The sequence below is a fragment of the Patagioenas fasciata genome, chromosome 1 (assembly GCF_037038585.1).
Source record: "Patagioenas fasciata isolate bPatFas1 chromosome 1, bPatFas1.hap1, whole genome shotgun sequence".
NCBI classification, from domain to species: domain Eukaryota; kingdom Metazoa; phylum Chordata; class Aves; order Columbiformes; family Columbidae; genus Patagioenas; species Patagioenas fasciata.
This window is the reverse complement of record NC_092520.1, coordinates 84,271,646-84,295,927: the sequence shown is the minus strand read 5'-3', so window position 1 is coordinate 84,295,927 and position 24,282 is coordinate 84,271,646. Positions and strand designations below refer to the sequence as shown.

Here is a 24,282-nt window from a genome sequence, read left to right as displayed (position 1 = left end):
AAACTATGAGATCATGTAACCAAACGTGTAGACCAAGGGCCAAAACCAAGGGGGAATCTTGCCTCTTAGTCTCTCTAAATCACTGACTTATGATAGGACCTTGGGCATATAACTAAATGTCCTGTGCCTTAGCCAGTCCACTGAAAAACTGGGTAAAATTTACAGGGGATTTCACTTGCGACTGGGCTGTGAATTGAGCTTTCTAGTCAAAAACATTTAGCAAATGGGGGAAGGCAAAAGGGAACAGTCATCCCAGGTGAAATTATGCCTTGCTTTCAAAAAGGACTGAGCTTCCACTAAATCGGTCCTACCTTTATGTCTTGCCAGGTATCGACCAAGGAGAATTATAGAACATAGCGTTACAAAGACAACTACAGCCACTATTCCTCCTATAAGAGCATGGTCAGGTCCAGTCTGTCCAGCCAAAGCATTTGGATCTAAAGGGAGAAACAAAAAGCAAAAGTGGTCCTACACAGACAAAAAAAATTGACAGGAAAATTCACAATACCAAGTTTTATACCCATCATCCTGAAAATAGGGCATTTTCCTCTTTAATATTCAGCATGGTTATTCCCACTTTTACTACCAGTATCTTATCAACAACATAGTGCTGCTTGTATTCCCAGATTGTTAAAGCCCTGAAGACATCACAGTTATGAAAAATATTACCTTATTCTTCTTTGGCAGAGGTTATTAAATGGGAAAGGTTTCTCGTTTTGTCCTCGTCATTTTACAACTAAAAACCTGGCCATAGCTATTTATAGAAGGAAGAACAAGGAACTGAGAATTGGGGATCAGATAGCATCAGCAGAATAGTGTCTGCATAATACATAATTTATAGAGCTGATTCTCAGTGGGGATCCCTTATATATTCTCTTCCTCTCACTCCTATCCTATTGCACCAGAAATAAAAAGGGAGATAAAGTGCAGCCATGCCAAGTTCCTCTACACATGGCTGAGTCTGTGTGACTTTGGTCAGATAAAGGTATCGGGCAAGCTGAAAGTTCATCATTCAGTCTGAAGCATCATTTTGTGAATTTACCATGAATACTCGATTAATGCCCAACATGAGTAACCTGTAATAGACGTATTATCAGGTTCATTTTACTAACTCTGTGCAGAACACTAGGAATAATGCCAGATTCAAGCTTTCTGTGCTGGTCATTTTTCTGTTCTGTTGCCTGGTGTTTCACAAAAGTAACAGAGAGGCAATGAAGGAAAATGGCACTACTTAGGGGTGAGTAATTCTTTGGAGCTTTTGAACAATGAACCAGCAACCTGTGACTGTTGACTCATCTGAAATATGCAAAAGAAAGTAAAAATTCAAACTGAGAATCATGGTAAGATTTCTATTTTCATGAAAATGCCTCTGCTACAAAGTAATAGTAATTCCCTTAAGGTGCTATTAGCATGTACTGTGTGTTGCAATCAGTCTACTCTCACTGGTTCAAGGGCATTTCCCTCGTAGGAGCTGTTTATAATCTACAAATAGTTTGCAAACAACTTCTTTGCTTTGCAAAAGGGAAAGGCAGGAAAAATATTTACACTGAAAACAAGGCAAGTCTGTAAACATGACAAGAAGGTGCTCTGATAATGCTGAGGAGGTATGATTCCATACCATAATTACATTCTGCTGACCAGGATCATTGTATAACAGTAAGATATATAGATATACCTTCATCTATACAAGTGTACACAAATATAATATTATATAGATGAAAGAAAAGAATGGTGCTTTCCCCTCCTTTTGTAAATTGTCGGGCATACCGAAACTACACTTTCATGTTTGCTGGAGTACAGGGTGCTATGGCCACTGTTACAGATACAGTTCCGCTGTTAACAGTCACTGAACCCATCAGGCATGGCTTTGTCACTCATTGCTGGATTGCTGAGCTCCCACATCTTTCTCCTATGGCTGCTAAGAGGACTTTGGAGAATTTGACCATAGCACTTCTGTGATGGTAAAGAGTAGGTTTTGACTCAGAAAAGCTAGAAACACCTTATAAAGTCAGCTGTGCCTGCCTCTTCCTTCATCTCCATGAACCTCCTGGCACGGTGCTACTCTTGGTGGCACAACACTGAGTACAGAGATTCAGTCCAAGGGGACATTGCCTCCGTTTTGGTGATTAAAAATGACCCTGAGTTGTGTGTGCCAGCAGCCTTGCAGGGAAAAGCAAGACAGCTGAAATCTTGACTTTTTGAAGCAAGACCTTGGAGTGCGCAGCCATCCTTTCTTGTGCCTTGTGAGGACTCTCTCTTCCACAGTGAGTAAGGAGGAGGTGACTGTTCACTTGAGAAAATGGAAGTTGACAGGTTACTGCAGGATTGTCAGCCTGCTTGAGCCATCTAACAAATTCCTCCTGCTGTGGTGCCTGTAGCAACGTTGTGATAAACCTCCTCCCTGCAGCAAAAAGGCAGCACCCATTCAGGCACGGAGGAGCAGCAATGTCCCCAGATGCTGCATGTGACCTGCAGGAGATGCTCTTCCTCAACACTGGTCCAGAAGCAGCATGATCATGTTTTCACACTAAAAGCTAACTCCTGCTAGTATACTAGGAATAAAATTAAAGAATGAAAGGAGATATTTTAAGAGATAATATACATCTTGATGCAGAGTATAATCCAGGGAAGGCTGGCACAGCACTTAATAGAGGTTTTTTCTGAAAAGCTGGTTGCAGTCTACAGCCTTGGCTCGATACCCAGATTTGCAATATATCTCCACTGTGAGCTTTAATAAACATTATGATTAAAAATTCTCACAATACACTGTGTTTTTATCCTCAGGTGGTTTCCTATACATGGCTACTCACTTCTCTTCTGGCATACCTGATATGACTACATGAAACGGCTTAAAGCCAACATCTATGTAAAGTTCTCACTAATGTGGATTAATGAGATTCTATGCCTGCTATAGGTTGGAGTTTTGAACTTTAAAATGAATTTAGATATTCATAGGAATGAAAAGTTAGTATTTCTGCTATAAGCTCTTAACCTTGATATCAAAGTCAAATTATAATGGTAAGTATTGCCAGACAAGTTTGCCCATGAACAAACCTGTCCGTGACCTATTACCATTATATTACCACTGAATAACTTATTTGTTAAAAAGAAAAAAAGAAAGAAAGGAGAGGAAGGAAGAGGTGGAAGGGAACGAAATAAAGAGATCCTCTAAAACGTCCAATATTTTACTGCAAAACAAGAATTCTTTAATCTCAAAATGAAAATCTGTACAACATAAACAATATTCTGAACAGGAAGTGTACCTCATAGAAATATTCTCCTCATAGGAAAAATAATGTTAGCATTAAATATGCTCTACATTAAGCATACAGAGTAATGTACTATACTTTTGCCTTTCATTAAATGATGTAAGCCTCATGAGTGAATTATAGATATGGGGCTATCTATCATCATATAAATAATTACTGGGTCAAAGTCTGCCTGGACAGTATCTGAATGATAGAAATACAGGGGACTGGAAACTATGCCATTTTGTGGTTTAGGTATTTATGCAGTGAACATGTATAATTACTCAAGCATTCTGGGCGCTTGTACTAGCAACTCCCATTGAAGTTCCTGACAGTGCAAGTATTTAGGAGCTGACCACCCCACATTTTGCTTTCCAAAAAATAGAACAGTATTCTGGTTATTTTTAGATTCCCATCATAAGCTTCATGAGCTTTACCAGGCAAATCCTACCCTGCCACACATAACTTCAGTAAATGAAATCTTAAGTATTCAACTATGCAATAAACACTACATCTTCTTCAAATAGGAGTTGTTTTTCTGTTTATTTCATCCTTTGATGAGACTAAGGAAATCTTAAAATCTTACAGCAAGACAATGACACAAAATCTCATAATTCTTTTTTGTTTGTTTTTTGTCCTAAATTTAGGAAGCCTCTTTAAAATACCAATTGCTGATGCTGTGAAGTTACAACCATTTTTTATTTTCTGAGATTTGCCTGTTACTGTTTATTCACAAACCTCCAGAAATTACATACTTAAAATGACTAAGAAAAAAAATGTATCAGTCATTAAGAAATGAAACACATCATATAAATCTTAGACCTATTAAATACGGAGATACGTGCTTTTTATGACCTGCTGACAAAGTTTCAGTGTAGAATATTTTTATATGAATTCACACGTTAGTTAAGCAGATAAATTTCAGAGTAGTTTTTCATGCTTTTGCATAAAATATATGTTAATTATCCACCTAATTTCATTTTCTCCCTGCATAAGTTTCCTTCTTATCTATGCATAGCTAACTTGACTGAGCAGGCTGAAGGAAAGGGTCAGATAACCCTTCCCTAAGCAAAGGTAGAACAAACACATTTGTGAATGCTGAAATGACATATTTGGGGGAACACAGGCTCAAGCAGCTCCATTTATTGAAGAACTTTATTAATGTGTGTTTTTGTCTCAGGTGCTGAAGTTTTAAAAAATCACTCTGAGCGTGAGATGCACCTATGTTGGAGGCATGCAAAACAATAATTTGTTTTGACCATTTCTACTAAAAGAAAAAATGAAATTAAAGGTCCTAATTTGCTGTGAAGCTTAAATAGCATTCCCAAAATGAAGACATATTAAGCAGATGTATTATTCATAGATTACTGTTCCTTAGGGCTGGAAAAAGAACAGGGATGTCCCGTTTCTCAGGCAAGTACTGAAACCATCAGCCTACAGTCACTTTTATTGATTTCATGAATAATCAACCGCTGAGTCAAAGTAGAAGGGCTCCAGCAAAGGATCCTGGGGCATGGCTCCATGTTACAATTTATGTGACAGAAAAATCTGTTCAAGTGACTTCTGCTTCTTTCCCCATATTCAAGGACTTGTTATCATTCCCAGCATAACTTGCCAATGGTTCATACTTCCGCAAAAGCAATTGTTTGAAGGCCCTGCCTCAAAATCAGATCAGTAAAGCAAAGTACATTTTAGGGTGGGGAAATCCAAAAAACATAAAAATTAAATAAATATCTCTGTTATATTTGAAGGGCTGTTGAACTGCTGCAGATGAGGGCAGGGTGAAAATGAGTAGTGGAAACCAGTGAACATTTCTGGAGAAAACCTAGCAAGGAACCACAAATCATGAGACATCTAAATCTGCACCACTTCTAAGTGCCTTAGCCAAAGGAGAGCCAACTTCAAAAACTATGGAAAGCAAGTAGCTTTGGGTTTGTGAAGTCCACCAGTGAATGTAAGTTAAATTAGAAATGTTATCCACTGAAACTTCTCTGTATTTCAGGCTAATTTCCTAAGCAGAGATAACTTGTGTAATCATGCTTTTTTGCTCTGTTCAAATTACTTAAGAACCATGGACGCATTATGACAAGTTTTAAGAAACAGTAAAGATCTCAAGATTACAGTTTTCCTATAATCTGAGGGGACATGTTGCTGCAGGAACTTATTAGACATCAGAGAACCTACAGGAAAGACATCTTCAGAAAAACCCTAACAGAGACAAAAGTTTCAGTCAAAATCTGTGCCCAGGAATCAATTCTTCATTAGAGGTTTCCCTCCATTGTGAGTATTTTGGTGTCCAATACTGCACAGATCCTGTTAGAAGCTTTTCACCTGGTTAGATGGCATTTATAACATCTGAGCCCTTCCCAAGTCACCTTTTCCCCCTTCCCCCATAACCACTTGCAGCTTCTCTTCCTTCTTGTCCCATAATGGTCAGGTCACATTGCAACATTTGTATAATTCAGTTAAAAAAGGCAGGCAACCATGAGGCACAATCTCATTGGGAACCAGAGAAGACTTCTTTCTGTAGCTTATGGAACAAACTTGGTTTTAAAAATGTATTTAGGTTAATACCATTCACCAGCTTTAGCCATAGGGTTCATATAATTTTTAACTGTTCCACAAATGTAAGCTTTGAAAAAAAAAAATCAAACCAAGCATTAAAGCCCAAAACAAAACAAAACCTCCATGAACAAACAAAACCAAACCCACATTTGTTCGTCTAACAGTAGTAGGAAAAAAAAAAGACTGAAGTACGAATTTACTCACAATATGGATAGGAGGTAGGACTGAAGTGATAGCTGACAAGGTATTTCCTTTAGGAAAAGTGGCAGTAGTGCTGTCTGTGATAAATGCCAGTAAGTAGAATTTACCAATTTTAGCACCTTAATTTGGGCATCCAAGAGTTCAATTTCCCTTTGCCTGGCCTGGAGTGCTGAAACAAGTACTTTTAATCTCATTTTGTAATATAGTGCTAAGCACTAAAATACATGTACGTGAAACTTGTGAAAGTATTGTTAAGGGGAAAAGAAAGTTTCTGCACCTTCATTTAAATTGCAAAGAGTAGTTGCCCAAAGGGGCTGGTTGTGAAATTCATTGAAAATGTGTTTTGTTATTAACCAGTTCTGAACCTAAAATATGTAACAATCTTCTTTTCCTTCAGTGCCTGAAGCAAAGAAGAACAAAACAGTGTACTAATATACCGCATATGTAAACTGCTATTTTTATAGTGGAACATCATCAACTGTAGACTAGACAGGCAGAAAAACTTTACTTGTAAATCTTCAAAGGAATTGATAGCCCTTTCTTCTCGAGTTACTGCAGTAGCATGTTTGGCCCATTTTGCCTCAAAGAGATTTTTTTTTTTTTTCATAGTACTGAATTATATATACATTTCTATTAAGAAGAGCCCACATCCCAGAAGCACAAAAGTCTCACACTAATGTTTTGGCAGCTGAACCTACAGCTCCTTTTGAAGAGTTCATGTTGTTCTCATGATTCTCAGACTTCTTTCAGTCGAGAGAAAAATCCAAATGTCTTCTGATGTGTATTTGTAAGTAGATGGTCCTTGTCAAAGGTATATAAAAGCATTACCTGTACCTATTTATTCTGTAAATGTATCATTTGCAATGCTAACAGGAGAGCTGTATACCTACAATGTTAAACAAAAAGTGTAACAATATTTTTTTGAGGTCCATAGCCTTGTTGCAGATTTTGTGCCTTGTGTGATTAACATAGTGGTGGGTTTTTTTAAGTGTGGTTTTTTTTTTTTTTTTTTTTTTTTTTCTCCTTAATGCTGCCTTAAAAGCTCCACTTTCCTGAAGGGAACAGTTGTTATCATTAGAGCACATAAACGACTTTTTGTATTGACAAGATTATATTTTTGTCCATCAATTGCTTCAGACTTTGTCTTAGGAAAAAAGAACTAAAATCCACAAATTTTGTCTTCATCTTATTTTCTGTAGAGGATAATTTAGTCAATTCAGGGCTGGAAGAAATACTTGCAGTCTGTCCAGCTATAACTTCTAGCTACTGAAACAGGAGGCTGTAAGGAAAGAGACAACTGGCACAGATGACAGTAGAATTTCCCTGGTAAGTTTCTTTCCCTGAACAACATGACTGTGGGCTGCAGCAACACACAGTTGATGCCATAACTCTGCTTTCAGCATTGAAATATTTGTCTTCTTGTGAAGTTCAAGAATGCTTAGTGCCTCCATTGAAGAAATCAAAAGAAAGCAGATGGAAGTTTGGAAACTTCAGCCAGTTAGATACTTTTTAAAATATATAAATAAATAAGAGGAAGAACTCATCCCGACTTACAAAATCAAGATACATGGCTTTGTGAGAAAAAACACATTTCATAAGCATAATTTTTCTCCTGATGATTTTCCATCAATAAATGGATCCCTGCTCTTCTTGGTTTTCTTCATCAGAAAAAGGACAGGCACCAGCTGGAGCAGGTGTGTGTGCACACCGCTCCTTTCCCTGTCATTAGAAGTTAATTACCTGTACAAATAATGAATAATTTGCTAATTAACACAGAGATCGGAGACGCCAATGTACTTTTCTGCTCCCTTCCTTGTAGTACCTTGTAGTTGTGGTTTTTGGTCACTTCTCACAGGCTTTGGTTTTCCAGCAAGAATATGAATGTGATTGTGTGGGAAGGGAGCATGGAGCACGTGCTCAGCAGAGTTTTCTGAACGTGAGCATCTATTGCTGCCCTCCATCACAGGGGCTGGGGCCGGGTATTCAGATGATCTCTGGCAGTCTTATCTTTCCAATACCATGAGAAAGCAACACATGATCACCACAGCTGCATATCATGAACTATGGTTGTTAAGAGAGTAATTGCTCAAAGGATCATTACTCCAAGCTTCTAAGACAGTTATTGTGTTAACCTTAAGGAAGTCCCAACAGTTTAAGCCCACTAGAAAGCAGAATAAATGTTTTTGCTGTGACTTTTTTGCTGCTTTGTTTTTATGCTGTTATACAAACTCCCTCACAAATTGCTTCTCAGAGATAAACAGTATCACTGCAGACCTCAAATAATAGATACTACTTCACATAAGCAGTGCAAGAAAGACATGCTTTCAGCTGAGAAAAGATATGAAATAAATTGAGAGGTTCAGTGAATCACAGAGACAAAGTTGTTCCCAATGGCATAAGGTAGGGAAGAGAAAGCTTTCTCACCAGTAAAGCAGACCCACAGACATAAAGTTAACTGAGAACATGTATGTTCCTATAAGGATCAGGGAGGTATGAGGAGATTCACAGTTGCACAAGATACATTGTACTGAACATGTTCATGAGAGTTTTAAAACCAAGAAGGGCAGCTTTAATTTAATTGAAGAACAGTTCTAATTAATACTTACTCTGTGGTGGAAGAAAACCTATTGTTCAAATGAATTCTGTATGCTTGTCATACTAATTTTTTCTTACCAAATCAGATTAAAATAATTATAAGCTTATAATGACAAAAAAGAACTCCAGTAAGCCAGCCACTTACAGCCAGAATCTGACACCTTATTCATGCTGAAAAGCAATTTAATCTGTCATGGGACTACTCAGTATGAGTAATTGTAACAGAATTTTCTCTTTGGCAATTAATAGCATATTTTATCTGTCAATATATCTCCACAAGATTGGCCAGGCATACTTGCGGTTAGGGTAACTGAGCCAAAAGAGGCTGTTGACTGACTCAGCTCATCTCAGAAACAGGGATGTGAGATACATTGGCAGAGACAGTCTGTTGTAATGCACAGAGTAACAGAAGAGTAAATTATTAATAGGAAGGTGAGCATCCCTGTTAATATGTGAGGAAACTTTTATAGCTGTTTTAGTTAGGGTATAAAATCTTATGTAAATTCTTTGGGACAATGGTAATATCCATTAGTGAAGTTTCTGTCCAAGTAAAAAAACCATTTTCAATTTATCTGAAGTTTTGCCTGTAGTTTAATTGAATACTATCCTTTCTTTATGACAACTTTGTACTAATGGAAACAACAATATTTTCCCCATTTAATAATGACAGGCTTGATGGAATTCAATATCTTAATCAAATACTCCTCTGGGAACATTAAGACTTCGTTGTTTTCAAATGCCTTAAAGTTAAATACCATCCAGCTATTAGTGAGAGACTGTTTGCTCTTAATGTCATTGATTGGTAATGGATTTGCTAAGAATAAGGTTGATCTTTACTTTCCTAAAGGCTTTTTGTATTCACAAAAAAAATAAAGCTACATAGTTTTTGGTTAATGGACCTTTTTTTTTTTCTTTTCTTTAACTTGGTAGCATGCATTCATTTCCAGCAGCAGTCATGATCTCTGTTGTCTGCACCACTGGCTGCAATACATTTGTATTCTAACAAGGGGGTCACATCCACACCAGTTTGCAACTGACAGATTAATTTCCTACCTTCTCTTGAGACAGCAATGAGGACTGAACAAATCAGAGGTCCACTGTAATTACTATGTATATTTCAGATTAAATAAATGTGATAAAAGCTTCCATCTGGCTGTTGATCAAACATGCAGAGGCAGGCTGATTTTCAGTGACATAGTACAATAGGTCTCTTGTAACAGTCCCTAATGTCATCCTGTAAATTACTTACATTTGGGATTACTTGACTATGGCAGACAGAAATATTACTCACTGTTTAAGGACTGCCTACTGGGAGCATGTGCAACGTAGTCTAATCTTAAAGTTGTTAAGCAAGGCATTAAGAAATAATGGGACCATGTTTATTTTACTAAATGCTGATTGTGCTCACACTATTTGAAGATGGTAAACCCAATTTAATAATAGCTTGAGCCTGGTCCTGATACGGGGAAGCTGTAAGAAGTCTAATGCTGGGGAAATGAGTGTATGTGGTGTACTGGAACAGTTCTTGAGGAGAACTTTAAAAATCAGAAAAAGTCTTGCACAATATGTCAATAGCTTCAAATTATACTCTATCTGCTAAAAAAAATGCAGGTCGCTGTCAGAACAGAAATTCATGACCTCTCATTAAAGAAAAATCCCAACCTGCTACCCAAAAAATAAACAACAAAAATTTCAAGGGAAAGATAGAAAATGATGCTGCCATTTCTCCATTTACTTTACACCTCCTTGGAGTAGTGCTTGCAATACGTGGAGAGTCAAAATTTACTACATTACTGAAGGCCTTTTAAAAAACTTATGGTAAGAAAAAAAGGCTGGTGAAAAATATATGGAGTTTATTCACAGAGCAACTAATTGTGGTTAGAAGGGCTGCTCGCTCTTATGATTTACACCTCCTTGAGGTTTACAACTCAGAAAACTACAACAAAATTAACTCAAAATTGAAAATTGAAAATACTAGTGCTTATTTAAAAAAAAAATGACAAATCTCTTGTCTTAGTCAAACTGTGGATATTCATGGTTTAGAGTATCGCATTTGTACCTCTTCTTAAAAATTAATTCTGACCAGAAACTGTACCAGGACACTCTGTAAATCGAGGTACTGCTCAGCAAGGAGATCTTTGGCCCTTTAAATTCATGTTGTAAAGCCCAGCAGAAAATTCTTTTTGCTCTACAGCTCCTAAGAGGTCAGCATCTTTGTACTGCAGTATTTAAAATTGGTTTCCTTCAAGCTATTGGTCTGGAAAAAGTTCTTGGAAGGATTTGTGAGTCTAGGAAATATCTCATGGCATTTTTTGCTCTAGAAATATTCTGATTATTTCCTATTTGGGCACTTAACCAAGTAACTTTCCCTTCCTTTTCCTATTCAGTTCTTATACTCTTTAAACTGCAGGAAAATTTCCATATAATCGCTTTACCCTGAATTGTCTCATTAGATTACATCACTTGGCATCCACTCTTACTTAACTGAAGTGGTTCATTAAATCACATTTTCTCTTAAAAGGCCTCCTAAAACTTAGTTCTCTCTTTAGGAAACCATGAACATCAAATGCAGAAGCAAAAAACAGCACTCCAAACAAAGCTGGAATTAACACGACTCTTCCAAATACCACTGCAGAGCAACTTTATCTCTTTCCTTCTTCCTTCCTAATAAGATTGTTCCCTTTACATTATAAACATGTAAGGTACGTTATGTTCCTCTCTGAAGTATTTTGTGTGCTTAAACTGACTAAAAATAAAGATGCCCTTCAAAAATGTGATTCTGATCATTGTAACATTTTGTTGGATGCAGAAGCTTTTGTTAGTCAGAAAAATTTTAGTCATGGCTATCCCACTATAACAATATAATTCCCAATATGAAGTGAGTAAATACTATACTCAGCTGAAAAACAGAGATTTTCACTGGAAGGTTAGGAATGTGAAGCCAAATGTGGATATTTCAAGTTTTCCAGTGTTATGGCCCTTAATTCAGTAAAACAAGTATACAACAAACGGGACATAAACCAAGATTAAGTGCTTTTCTTGCTTTAGAACTGGAGTCTTAGATCCCAGTTGCAATTTACAAGACGCTGGCTACCAAAGGGGATGCAGATAAACTAAAGAAGGAGCTACGATTCCATTAGCTGTGAAAAACAGCATTTCTAGCCTTCCTTGCCCTCTGGAAAGCTTTAGCAAGCTGCTCCTCCTCTTCTGGAGGTGAGATTTACGAATTCAGAGCCCATTGCGACAGCTTCTCTTTGACACTGAAGTGTCTGGGTCTGGCGCCAGACGCAGCAGCGAGCCTGCGGGGCTGGGCAGCGCATAATCAGAGAGTCCTCCGTGCTGGTAGCAGCCTCTCATCAAAGCGCTGCTCTTGTCACCTGGGCCAAGGAGGCAGCATGTGGCCTGTTCCTGCAAAATCTATTTCAGTACTTAAGGCAAAAAAGATTTTTTTACACCTTGCAGCCTAGTAAAATCCTGAAAACATATGCTTGTTCTGCCTAGTGATGACTTAGTCTGCTCACAATAACACTTAAGGCCTAGAGGCTGGTGAGATGTCCCTTCAGGACACCATGCTGGTGACATTCCTTGAAAAAAAGGTTAGTTTTTCGAGAGATAAGCATGGAAAATCAGGTTTAAATCCTTGCCATGCAACAAATACTCGTATGCATGCTTTGGCAAAGTGTTTGCTTCACCTGTGTCTCGGTTCCCTTGAAATAAATTGAGACTCATGAACAGTGAATGATCTTTACTTATAGAATGACTGACGGAACAATCAGTGGTTTTGATATACTGTGGTAGTAGGGGTAAGGTAGGTACTTCATCTGTCCTTACAAACAGTATTCTACATGATAGTATTTTAAAAACATTTGAAATGGATTTCTGTGTGTTTAATTTTTGCTAAACTTTTGATGGATATAACTTTTGTTGGATATAACTTTTGTTCTTTGGATAAAAGGTAACTGAGCATTTATTCCTATGTGTTTGCATAATGAATAAATTAATAGCTGGATGCCTTTATTTCCGAGACATGAGACTGAACAAGATAATCTTACACAGATACATTACTGAAAGTAAATCACACCAGATAACTAATGAAGATAAAAATAAACAGAATACATGAATAAACCAGAAATAGATTGAATCAACTTCCAGATTATAGAAACCAACAAAGAAGTATTAGAGATGTTGTTAAACATTGTTAAACAGGTCACCATGAATCCTTGGCTTCATAAGTAACCTTGAATTTAACAGGTAAAGTTGTTTCATTTTAATAATAGAATCATTGAAGATGTATGTCAGCTGGCAGCCTGGAGAAGAGAAGGCTGAGATGGGATATTATCAATGCTTAAAAATATCTCAAGGGCAGGTGTCAGGAGGCTGGGACCAAACTCTTTTCAGTGGTGCCCAACAATAGGATGAGGGGCAATGGGCACAGACTGGAGGCTCCATCAGAATATGAGGAGAAACTTTGTTACTTTGAGGGTGGAGGAGCACTGGAACAGGCTGCCCACAGAGGCTGTGGAGTCTCCTTCTCCAAAGACATTCAAAACCCTCTTGGACACATTCCTGTGCGATTTGCTCTGGGTGAACCTGCTTTAGCAGGTGGGTTGGACTAGATGATCTCCAGAGGTCCCTTCCAACCCCAACCACTCTGTGATTCTGTGATACAAAAAGGTAGCAGAGAATTAATGTTAGAAAAATGAGCAGCTATATTCTCCTGGCTTCAGATTTCTTTTTCATCCCAGTAATGTCTGCTTTCTCTTAAGTGTTAATGATCTATGCATTACAGTTATACTTAGAAATTATGATTAAAACTTCTTTATATTTAGTTACACTAACTTTCTAAAATCTCAGGGGACCATTTAAAGGTTAGTTCCTTCGTCTGTATGTTAATCTAATGCAACAATAACAGTTTGGAACTTTAAAATTACATGAAGCAACTAAACCTGCATTCAGCTCTCAAAGTTTCAGTGAACAGTATTATGAGGTTCTGCTACCATTTTTGTGACAACTGAGCAACAAAAGCAATCACAGCAGTCACAATAGAAGACTCATAAAATGTTACTGGTTTAAAATAATATGTACAGGTGCAACGATATCTCTTAATAGCTCTGGAAACTGCTCAAGCACATGAATGTGTTAGATATTTCAGTGGACATTTGTGCCTTTCATTGCTGCCATAGCATGCAAGTGGTTAAATCTTCACAGTACTATAAGCAGGTATTGTTCCAAAAGATGCCATGGCTCTGCAAATATGAGCCATAACATAATATACTTCACATATGTTGAGCCTTGTGAATCATACGCAAAAATAAAAGAGAACAGCAAATTCATACCCTGCAGAGGTCAGCTAGTTAGCAGCTGCTCACACTCACAGACAGTAAAGGTCAACAAGGTGCTTGGGGGCTGGAGCACATAATGTATGAGGACATGCTGAGAGAATTACATTTTTGAAGTCCTAAGAAGAGAGAGTTAAGGAAGGAAACATTATTGCTATCTTCAGCTACCACATGGGAAGAAGAGATGATCAAGCCAGACTCTTATTAGAAGTGCACAGAGATGAGAGGCAATGAACACAACCCAGAACGTCAGAAGTTAAAAATAGATATTAAGAATTTATTTTTCACCACAAGGATGGTCAAACATTGGAACAAGTTACCCAGAGATGCTGTGAGTTCTCCATCCTTGGACATACGTCAAACACACCTGAAAGAGGCCCTGAGCAACCTGATGTACGGTGGCCCAGCTCTAAGCTAGGCTTGGACCAGATGATCTCAAGAGGTCCCTTAAAACTTATATTATTCTACAGTTCTAGGACATGGGTCACAAGCCATCAAAATGAAGAATAAAAGGAAATAAAATAAAGAGGTTTTCCAGGTTTCTGCATCTAAATATGAACAGAGTTAATAATAAACAATCCTACTATTGCTTTAAGATTTACTGTTCTTTTTGTGTTGTCTTATATTGTTGCCATCACTTTTATATCCATACTGTCAAAAATTCAACAGGCTCTCCAATTACTTTTCTCCTGCCTTCTAGTAATGGTAGGAGTTCACATAAAACTTTAGAAATTATACCGCAGAAAGCAGCTCTGTGTTGGCAGAGGAAAATTCTATGTGATAGAAATTTGTTGTCTTCCTCTAGTAATTTGTCTTTTCTTGAAATATTTTTTCTTTATCTCAAAACCAGGGTCACTGTAGGCATTCTGAAAAAATATTCCGTACCAGATTATTTCAGATAATGTTTTACAAGCAGTGTACATAATAAGAATGTCAAAGATCAGCAAATTGTTCCAATGGACTTTCCATCAAATTATGTTTACAATTACTGAGAGGTTAGATTTGCAAATAAATGAGCTGACATTTCCACATTCTCTGGCAATTGCAGTATTTTCAGTTTGAGGATTTCAGCTTTATGGTCAGCTTGACAAAACCAGTGTAATTCTGTTTTTCTCAGGTATAGCTAGGTTTATTTAAAGCAAGGTCAACTCATTTGAAATCTCTTGTATCTTTTTACTCACTAGAGAAATTGTCATGCAAGTAAAAGTCTGGATGGTGTTGTTTCTCTGTACTAGCAGGGAGTAAGAACCAGCAACCACAAAAATTGCTTCTCTGCCTGTCAGACTTGATATTCAATGCACAAAACATTTCACAGATAAAAACATACTGGAGCTTATCTCCATGTAATAGCAGTGAGCAGGCATCTTTCAAAGTACACTGTAGGCCCCAAACACTGCAGGGGCTCTGATGGAACTACCACATGGAAGACCTCATGTAAAAATCTGACAACTAAATTTATGGTCTGAATCTTCTCCACAAACCTGGGGAGATAAAATCCTGCTGCAAAAATTCTGATCTGAAATTTCTCTCCTCCCCAAAAATCTGTGGGAAAACATTCTGGATTGCATCAGCCACCTCTCTTTTCTTCCTGGTCCCCTCAATCTCTTCCTTTTTGGTAATTTGACTTCAAGGAGAGGAAAAATTCTCATAGAATCTGCTAATTACGTAGTATTGCAGCTACATTTAGGAGTGTGCTTCCACACAGTTTTCTGGATCTCTGGCCTTTCACACCTCTAGCACCATCCTTCTCCATTACTTTTTCATGAAAGAGGTTCATATACTTCCAGCAAAACTGTCATTTAAAACAACTTCCTCAGTGCCACAAGCATCTGCATAGATCCTGTTATTGCCTATTATTGCATTGTTACTTCCTGCTATTGCTTTAGAAATTAAGAAGTTTTTCTTGTCCCAAAATTAGGTTCCATAAGACCTTTGGCATTTTTGTTCTATTCAATCTTACTGCGCACTCAGCATGAGAACTAAATGCACATTGAAGTATCTTTAATATATCTTATATCAAATTTGAGCAACAACATCATGAAGTGTGTTCACAAAAGCATGGCTTAAGCCATTTAAAGGACAGGGAGACAAATGCGTCCCTGCCGGATGCATCTTTGGATGACTAACATGCTATACTGTCCATGCCTAGAGGCAGCACTGTTTTGGCTGAGCTGATCATCTGTGTATCTACCTGCCCTATGAAGTTGTTTTAAATTCACAAAGTAGGTGTTTCTAGTCCTAAGTTGCCTGAGGGCCAAACTGATTTGTCTTACTTCAAGAATGTTAAATACACACTTGAAAACACTGAATCTAACCCAAAATGTACTAGCCACAGACAGTCCTACTCAAGATGCAACATGAAGAGGAGCAGAATCATTGTCTCACTAGGGTTGTGGAGATTAATAGGGAATATTAAAATAAATACAGTTCTGGCATACATGAAAGAGGGTGAAGCCCCCTGAAAATCATAGACATCACCACAACAAAATCATGTGCCCAGGCCATGTCCACCTTTGCACTGAGAGAAAGTAATTAAGTCAAGTCCCCAGAAACCGATAGTCATGTTATCTGAGAGGCAGTGTTTTGTGACCTTAATTTAAGAAACCACCACTTTTGAATGGAACTGGCTTGGAGCATAGATAGAGTGAACATATGAGTTAATGTACTCAAAGAACAGCTTGAAATGCCTAATTCAGTATTGACCTCCTCTTCTATAGCTGACCAGCTAACATCATTCACTGAGTATTAGATTACCTCTTCTTTGGCTTCATTCTCTGTTGACTAGGTGTCCCTAGAAAGGTAAATTCATCCTGGCAAATGACACAGAAGATGGATGCAGTGACATATCCCTTGTCATATTGCCCTTTCATGCATGACAAAGTGTATGCTGACCAACGACGGCATGATTTGGCCTTTGCCATGATCAAAATATCCCAGCATTCCTAATGAGATAGAAACTATTTTAGCTGGGTTGTTCCTCAACAACACTTCATCTATGAATGAACTGGAACACTGTATTTTGATACATTATATATTTAGGACACAGTATCACTAACATGATATGTTACTTTCTGTAATGATTGGTTTGATTCCTGGCTCTGTGTTCAACAGAACAGAGATGCTCAATGTCTCCATCTTTCTGCATCTTGCATTTCTTCAGAGATGTGTATTCTGACACAGCAGTTGATTAGAACATAATATTTTAAAGCACATTTACATTTAGTTGATAAGGTATATTACTCATTTACATTCAGGACTATTCAGTTTAAAAAAAATCTATCTGAGGATCTTATGATAAGAATTCATAGTTCATTTACTAATCTTCTATACTCTTAACATTTTTATGGGAACATAGAAGAAAATAGTGTACATAAAATCTTCTTGGAAAGTTCTCTTTTAAACACTGCTTTTGTTAAATAATTTATTTTCTAGTTATTAAAAGAAAATCTGTAGAAGCCAAGAAACACAGTTAAACATATATCACATTGTCTAGTGTTGCTTAAATTTGTTCTTTGAAACATCTGCTTTTAAGATTTATTTACCTGTCTGGTGACAGTCAGACAAATTACTGCAAGACTTTTTTTTTGCCAAAAGAGATGTCTGTCATTTCACAGAGCAGATGCAAAGAAAAGAAGTTGACTTGCCTTTTTCTGAAATATACTGGAAACAAAACTTGCTCCAAGAAAACAAATGCTTTGGTTTTCCATTGCGTCCATGAAGAACTACGCCAGCCAACCCTTTAAATACATACAATCATGACTGAGCCTCTCATCAGACGCTTAACCATGAACAGTTTAACACTGTGTATGATTCACGCTTGCTTGACTTCAGTATCTAAGGATGCAGTCTTTTTCCCATCTGAATCAATGCACATTTCAAGCTTTTAAATATTTTAAACAACTGAAAACTACTACTAGGAGTTGTTGGCTGACAGAGATGTTTCTCAGCCAATATGCACTATTTCTGGGACCTTCTTTGTGTGCAGCATGGTTGACGATGTGTTTCTTCTTAATACTAAGAATACAGAAACCATTCTGAAAAGCACAGAACAGGCATTTATCTCATGCAGATACCTATGCCGTGGCTGGCATGTATTTAAACACAGTATCATCAAGAGGATTTATTGAACCCGATTTATAATCTCTAATGAAAGTCTGTCACATTATCTGGGAACAGAGAACAGTCTCTAGGAAGCAGGTGCAGCCTGGCAAAGATCAAACCTTGTGCTGGTGCATCTCCTGCAGCAAACCCAAGCAGTAGCATTTCAGAAAGAATAGTATTTATCATTTCAAATTGCATATTTTGGCACAATGCTTTTTTATGATCTGGTCACATTTTTAGAGACCAGACAATCTTTAAAATCAGCTACTATAGAAATCTATAGAAATCCTTGTTTAAAATGCTGATTTGTGAAGGAAAAAACAAAAAATATATATATATATATAATCTGTTCAGTTCATAGACTGTCACACAGAAATGAATACTGAGAGAAGTGCTAGAGAAAGTCTCTCTTTTTAACTTCCAGTACTCAGATTCTGACTTGAAATTGTTCTACCTCTTCACATGCCAGAAGCAACATGGATGGGATTACTTGAGGAGTAAAATACCACACAGTGCAAGAATTTCAGAGTATTGTCCTATAAAGAAGCAACCGTGTGTAGGACATCCATGACACATCGAAAGTACAAGTTCATGGGGTGGCTTAAAGAGAACTAAATGAATGTTGTGAAACATCCGAACACAACACTTTGAAATGTCTTGTATGTGCCTTCTGAGGAAACATAAAAAATGGTGTCTGTGATTGCTTTTCATAGCTGACAACAGCATTTTGCTATCAGATCTTCCTTTTTGAGTTAGAACCTGTGTGAAACAAGCAGCTGTGCATCAAAACCAAAATTATCTTCCAAAGAGCTACAAGAAAGACCCAATACATAAAAGGACAGATAATTATTGCAGCACAAACATAATGAGCTCTGAGTGTAATTGATGGCGAGTTGAACTGTTCTTTCAAATCAAAAAATCATACTTCATTTTCAACATGTTTAGGGAGAGTTATTCTAGTGCTAACATTTTAATAGTGTTTTTACACCTAAACTGTACAGTAAGCTTTTATGTCCAGACACCCTGAAAACTAGATGACTCATTTCAATAGGTTATGCCTTGTAAAACACTTTGAACAAATATGAAAATCAATTATAATGAAAGAGATGTTACGCTGGTTGTGCAAATTTTGGAAAAAGCTAAGCCATGCTTTTCTTCACAGCATTATGGACTTATTAACATCTTTGATACAGCAATATAAACAAAATATTTAAAGACTTTTTAAAAAACAGAAGAGACTGGAAAGCCTGAGAAAGGCAGAAAAGAATCTGCCCTATGAACACTAACCTCTTTCCATTTTTCCCATTCCATTCACTTCTGTTTATAAACAATGTTGAATCACAGAGATGCAGCCATGGATACATTTGTTCTCTCTGTGTGGTAGGGATGGAAAAGGAAAGGCAGATTCTCAGAAGTTCCTTAAAAGAATAATGAATTTAAATGAGCATGCCCTTCTCTTAGTTATTGCTGTTTCTATTAGCAGCAGGAATAGGAGTACCAGTTTTATTTTACAAATATATTTCTCGCTTACTTTCAGGGAAATTAGAATTAGCAGTATAAACTGGTCTTGTGCTTGCTTACTGCAAATGATGCCTCTGTACACACCGTTTAAAGGAAACTATTAGGGATTCTTTAGATAGTGACAGGAAATATGATCCGTCTTTCCCTGGATTCCATTATTGCCCATTTCTATTCTTTTGGCATTGAAAACCAGATATGTACCAACAAATAAATAAAATACATGCTTGTATATCCCTGTGCATCTTTGATTTTCTATGTGAACACCACAACAGGAGAGACTAAGCTTTAGAAAATGCTCCTGGTTCCTTGATATGCAAAACGCAGCCCATTGGTGCACAAAACTGCCAGGTCCTTTCCCCACACTTCAAGAGTTGCTCCTCCTACTAGGGAAGGAAACAGCTCTGAACTTTACCTGTTTATCAGTTACAACAGTTAAAACTGAGCTGATGGCTTCTGCTACATATTTTGCACAGGTTCCTAAGTATTTCATGTTATCAAAGAGGAGATGCGGAGACATAAAATGACATCCTCTTTGAGAAGAGTAAGGGTGTGAATAGCTACAATGATGAAACTCAGCCTCTGTTAATCTAGCAGGAAAGTTCAACTAGTAAAATCAGATTTCAAGCCAGAATACTAGCCAATGCTCTATTCACAGTTGTGCAATTAGCAAAAATCAGATGGGCAAACAATACATACTTTAGGACGTTTCTCCTTTTTTTTTTCCTTTTCTTTCCCCAATTAGTTGGTTGCTTTGTTGTTGCTAAATTACTTTTGTTTTCAAAGAATCTCATTTTCTGCCCATTGAAGCAAAACTGAAGAAGAGAAATGAGAAAATCACGGGGCAACTAAGCAGGTAAAATCTGCTCTGAACTGCTTAATATTCCAAATTCCTGCTTCAGGGAGATGAAAACCCTGTTGGCACAGTCTGAGTTGCACTGATGTCTGAACAGGAAGAGGTTACTGTGGATTTGGAAGCTTGGCTTGTTAAAAAAAAAAGAAAAGAAAGAGCAAGAAATTAAGATTCCTCTGTTATGCTGGGGTTTTCTACAACACAAACCTCACTGATAAACAGAAATATAAACAAACAAAATTCAGAAACATTAGAAGTAGTCACAAAACTGCTGAAGGTCTCCATGTAATTAGTATTCAAACTACTAGCAAAACATGCAGCTCATTTTGATTCATTATGAAACATTGCTGGAGAACCAGAAAAATAACATAATTCCTAATGATTAAGACTCTGTATTTCTATAGGCATCAGATTCTTTTCAAGTTGCTGGGACCAAGCCAGGATTCCATTTTTTGCCTGAAGCAGACAAGAGACTGCTGAAATGAAAGTTTAACAACTCTATTGCAGACAAAAGTATGCCTTGAGAGTGTATGCTAAGTTCAATTGCATGAATATACACATAGGGGCAAAGTCTCCTCTGCATCATCTAGTGGAATAGAAGTGCTGTTATACATTGGCTGTATATTCTTTCACATACTTCAAGCATCTTATGTATTACACCAGTTGTAGCACTGTATTAAGACACTATTTTTTGTTTGCTTGTTTATTTTCTTTAGCAAAAGAAGATATATTTAGGACATATTCCACAGAATCACGGAATGTTAGGGATTGGGAGGGACCTCAAAAGTTCATCTGGTCCAATCCCCCCAAACTGGAGCAGGAACACCTGGATGAGGCTATACAGGAACGTGTCCAGGTGGGTTTTGAATGTCTCCAAAGAAGGAGACTCCACAACCTCCCTGGGCAGCCTGTTACAGTGTTCTGTTGCCCTCACTGAGAAGTTTCTTCTCGTATTTAAGTGGAACCTCCTGTGTTCCTGTTTGCACCCATTACCCCTTGTCTTACCATTGGTTGTCACTGAGAAGAGCCTGGCTCCATCCTCGTGACACTCACCCTTTACATATTTATAAACATTAATAAGGTCACCCCTCAGTCTCCTCTTCTCCAAGCTAAAGAGCCCCAGCTCCCTCAGCCTTTCCTCATAGTGGAGATGCTCCACTCCCTTAATCATATTTGTTGGCCTGCGCTGGACTATCTCCAGCAGTTACCTGTCCTTCTTGAACTGAGGGGCGCAGAACTGGACACAATATTCCAGATGTGGTCTCACCAGGGCAGAGTAGAGGGGAAGGAGAACCTCTCTTGACCTACTAACCTCACCTCTTCTAATACACCCCAGGATGCCATTGGCCTTCTTGGCCACAAGAGCACAGTGCTGGCTCATGGTCATCCTGCTGTCCACCAGAACCCCCAGGTCCCTTTCCCCTACACTGCTCTCTAATATGTTGTTCCCCAACCTATACTGGAATCTGGTATTGTTCCTGCCCAGATGCAAGACTCTACACTTGCCCTTGTTATATTTAATTAAATTTTCCCCCACCCAACTCTCCAACCTGTCCAGGTCTCGCTGGATGGCAGCACAGCCTTCTGGCGTGTCAGCCACTCCTCCCAGCTTGGTGTCACCAGCAAACTTGCCGACAGTGCACTCTATTCCCTCATCCAGGTCACTGATGAATATATTGAATAATACTGGCCCCAGTACTGATCCCTGAGGCACTCCACTAGATACTGGCCTCCAACTAGACTCTGCCCCATTGACCATGATTCTCTGGCTTCTTTCTTTCAGCCAGATTCCAGTCCACCTCACTACCCGATCTTCCAGACCACACTTCCTCAGTTTAGCAGCAAGGATGCTGTGGAAGACTGTGTCAAAATGCCTTACTCAAGTCAAGATAGACCACATCCACCTCTCTGCCGTCATCTATCCACCTCGTTATGTCCTCATAGAAGGCTATGAGGCTGGTCAAGCACAACTTCTCCTTGGTGAAGCCATATTGACTGCCCCTAATGACCCTCTTATCCTTGATATGCCTTGAGATGGCACCAAGGACAAGTTGTTCCATCACTTTCCCAGGGATGGAGGTGAGGCTGACTGGTCTATAGTTACCTGGTCCTTCTTCTTGCCCTTTTTGAAGACTGGAGTGTCATTTGCTTTCCTCCAGTCCTCAGGCACTTCTCCTCTTTCCCATGACTTAGCAAAGATGGTAGAGAGTGGCCTAGCAATGACTTCAGCCAGCTCTCTCAGCACCCACAGGTGCCTCCCATCTGGACCCATGGATTTATGGATGTCCAGATTGCTTAGTTGCTCCCTAACCCAGTCCTCATCAACCACGGCAGACTCTTCCATTGTCCTGACTTCCTCTGGGGCCTCAGGGGTACGGGGCTCCTCGGAACAGCCTCCAGCAGAATAGACAGGGACAAAGAAGGAATTCAGTAACTCTGCCTTCTCTGTATCTATCTTTAACGGACTGGCCAGGAATCAACTCTATACCCACCTTACCCACTCATCCTAACTCCCCCAAACAATCTAACCCTTAATATTCCATCACATATTCAACATAACATGCACAATATTTCATACAATTACTAGGTTAGACTCACATGGTTTGGGCACTATAAGCAACTGCTATTCAACAGACTTCACTGACTGGTAGTACTGAAGAGCCTGCTCAGGAAAAGTAAAACCAGATCATTGGATGAAAATGTCAACACAGATCATTAACTTCTACCTGTTGATGCCTCTCATGTTGTTTCCAGTGATTCTTCTCTCACTCAGAAACAGATGAGTATTGACAAAAGAGAGTAAAATCCAGACACTTTTAAATGTTCAGGGCTAAAAATCACTGTTTCTGATTTATGACTGGATGCAAATTAACTGCACTTTCTCCTGCCTGTGTATGAGAGGGAGCAGGGTAGACTGACCAGGATTTGTACCCTCTTAGCCACTAGAGTTTCACACCCAGCATTTCAGTAAAAGCAGAAATTGAAAAAGGCATCTTATATAGCAACAAAAACTGCAGCAGCTTTATTGCTGGTCTACAGTGGGGGTATAGCTTGGGACCTAGAGAGGAGTATGTCTCTCCTTGCTTTCTGTGGAAAGAACCAGAACACAGTTTCAGCTGGATGCCAATTACCAGTGCGTACTCTTTCTAGACAGTAAGCTGTAAGAGCTCTGCTGATGAACCTCAGGTCTGAAGAGCAACACCTTTACTACATGATCTTGCTAGGAGTGGTCCTTGATGTCCAAACCAGCCTGAATTTTATGCTTATCACCAGAAGAAAAAAAGACCAATGAAAAGTCTGTAACTACATAAGTCTCTTTCCCAAAACAAAACAAACAAAAACCAAAGCCAAAACAAACAAAACCACCAAAACAAACAAACAAACAAAAAATCCCCCAACAAACACCAAAACAAACCAAAAAAACCTGACCATATTAATTATTTTGTTTAATTCATTACATAAGATCCCTAATTGTATGGCTTCATTCATCATTTTTTTTACTTCTGAATATAGAAATGTGGGGATTTTTTGGCACAGAAGACAATGCATATGTCTATATTACAATATACTTCATGTTCATATAAATTTGCTCTCATTGGTACTACACTCAAATTTAGATCTGTGTAATCAGCACCAACTTACTCTGATTTCATAAGAATTGTACCAAATGATTTACTTATGTTTTCTGTGGTAAATTGATATGGATAGCAGCATATTTACATGATACGTACATCAGTAAAGTTTTAACAGTAAATTATACTGTTGGAAGATTTAATTTAACTACATTGGATTAAGGTAGAGAGATATTACAGTTGTGATTTAATCATCCCACAGATTTTTAGGGTTGTTATCTGTGGTTATA

General features: G+C 38.1%; 1 protein-coding gene across 5 annotated transcripts in view; it reads right to left on the bottom strand.

Moving 5' to 3' along the window:
* CADM2 (cell adhesion molecule 2) overlaps window positions 1-24,282 on the bottom strand; it is a 679,639-nt gene that overhangs the window by 8,941 nt on the left and 646,416 nt on the right. For all 5 annotated transcript variants that reach the window (XM_071809844.1, XM_065862763.2, XM_071809845.1 and 2 more), the window contains one exon: window positions 312-437. In XM_071809844.1, coding sequence (XP_071665945.1) covers window positions 312-437 — 126 coding nt within the window. The remainder of the gene's footprint in view (window positions 1-311; window positions 438-24,282) is intronic.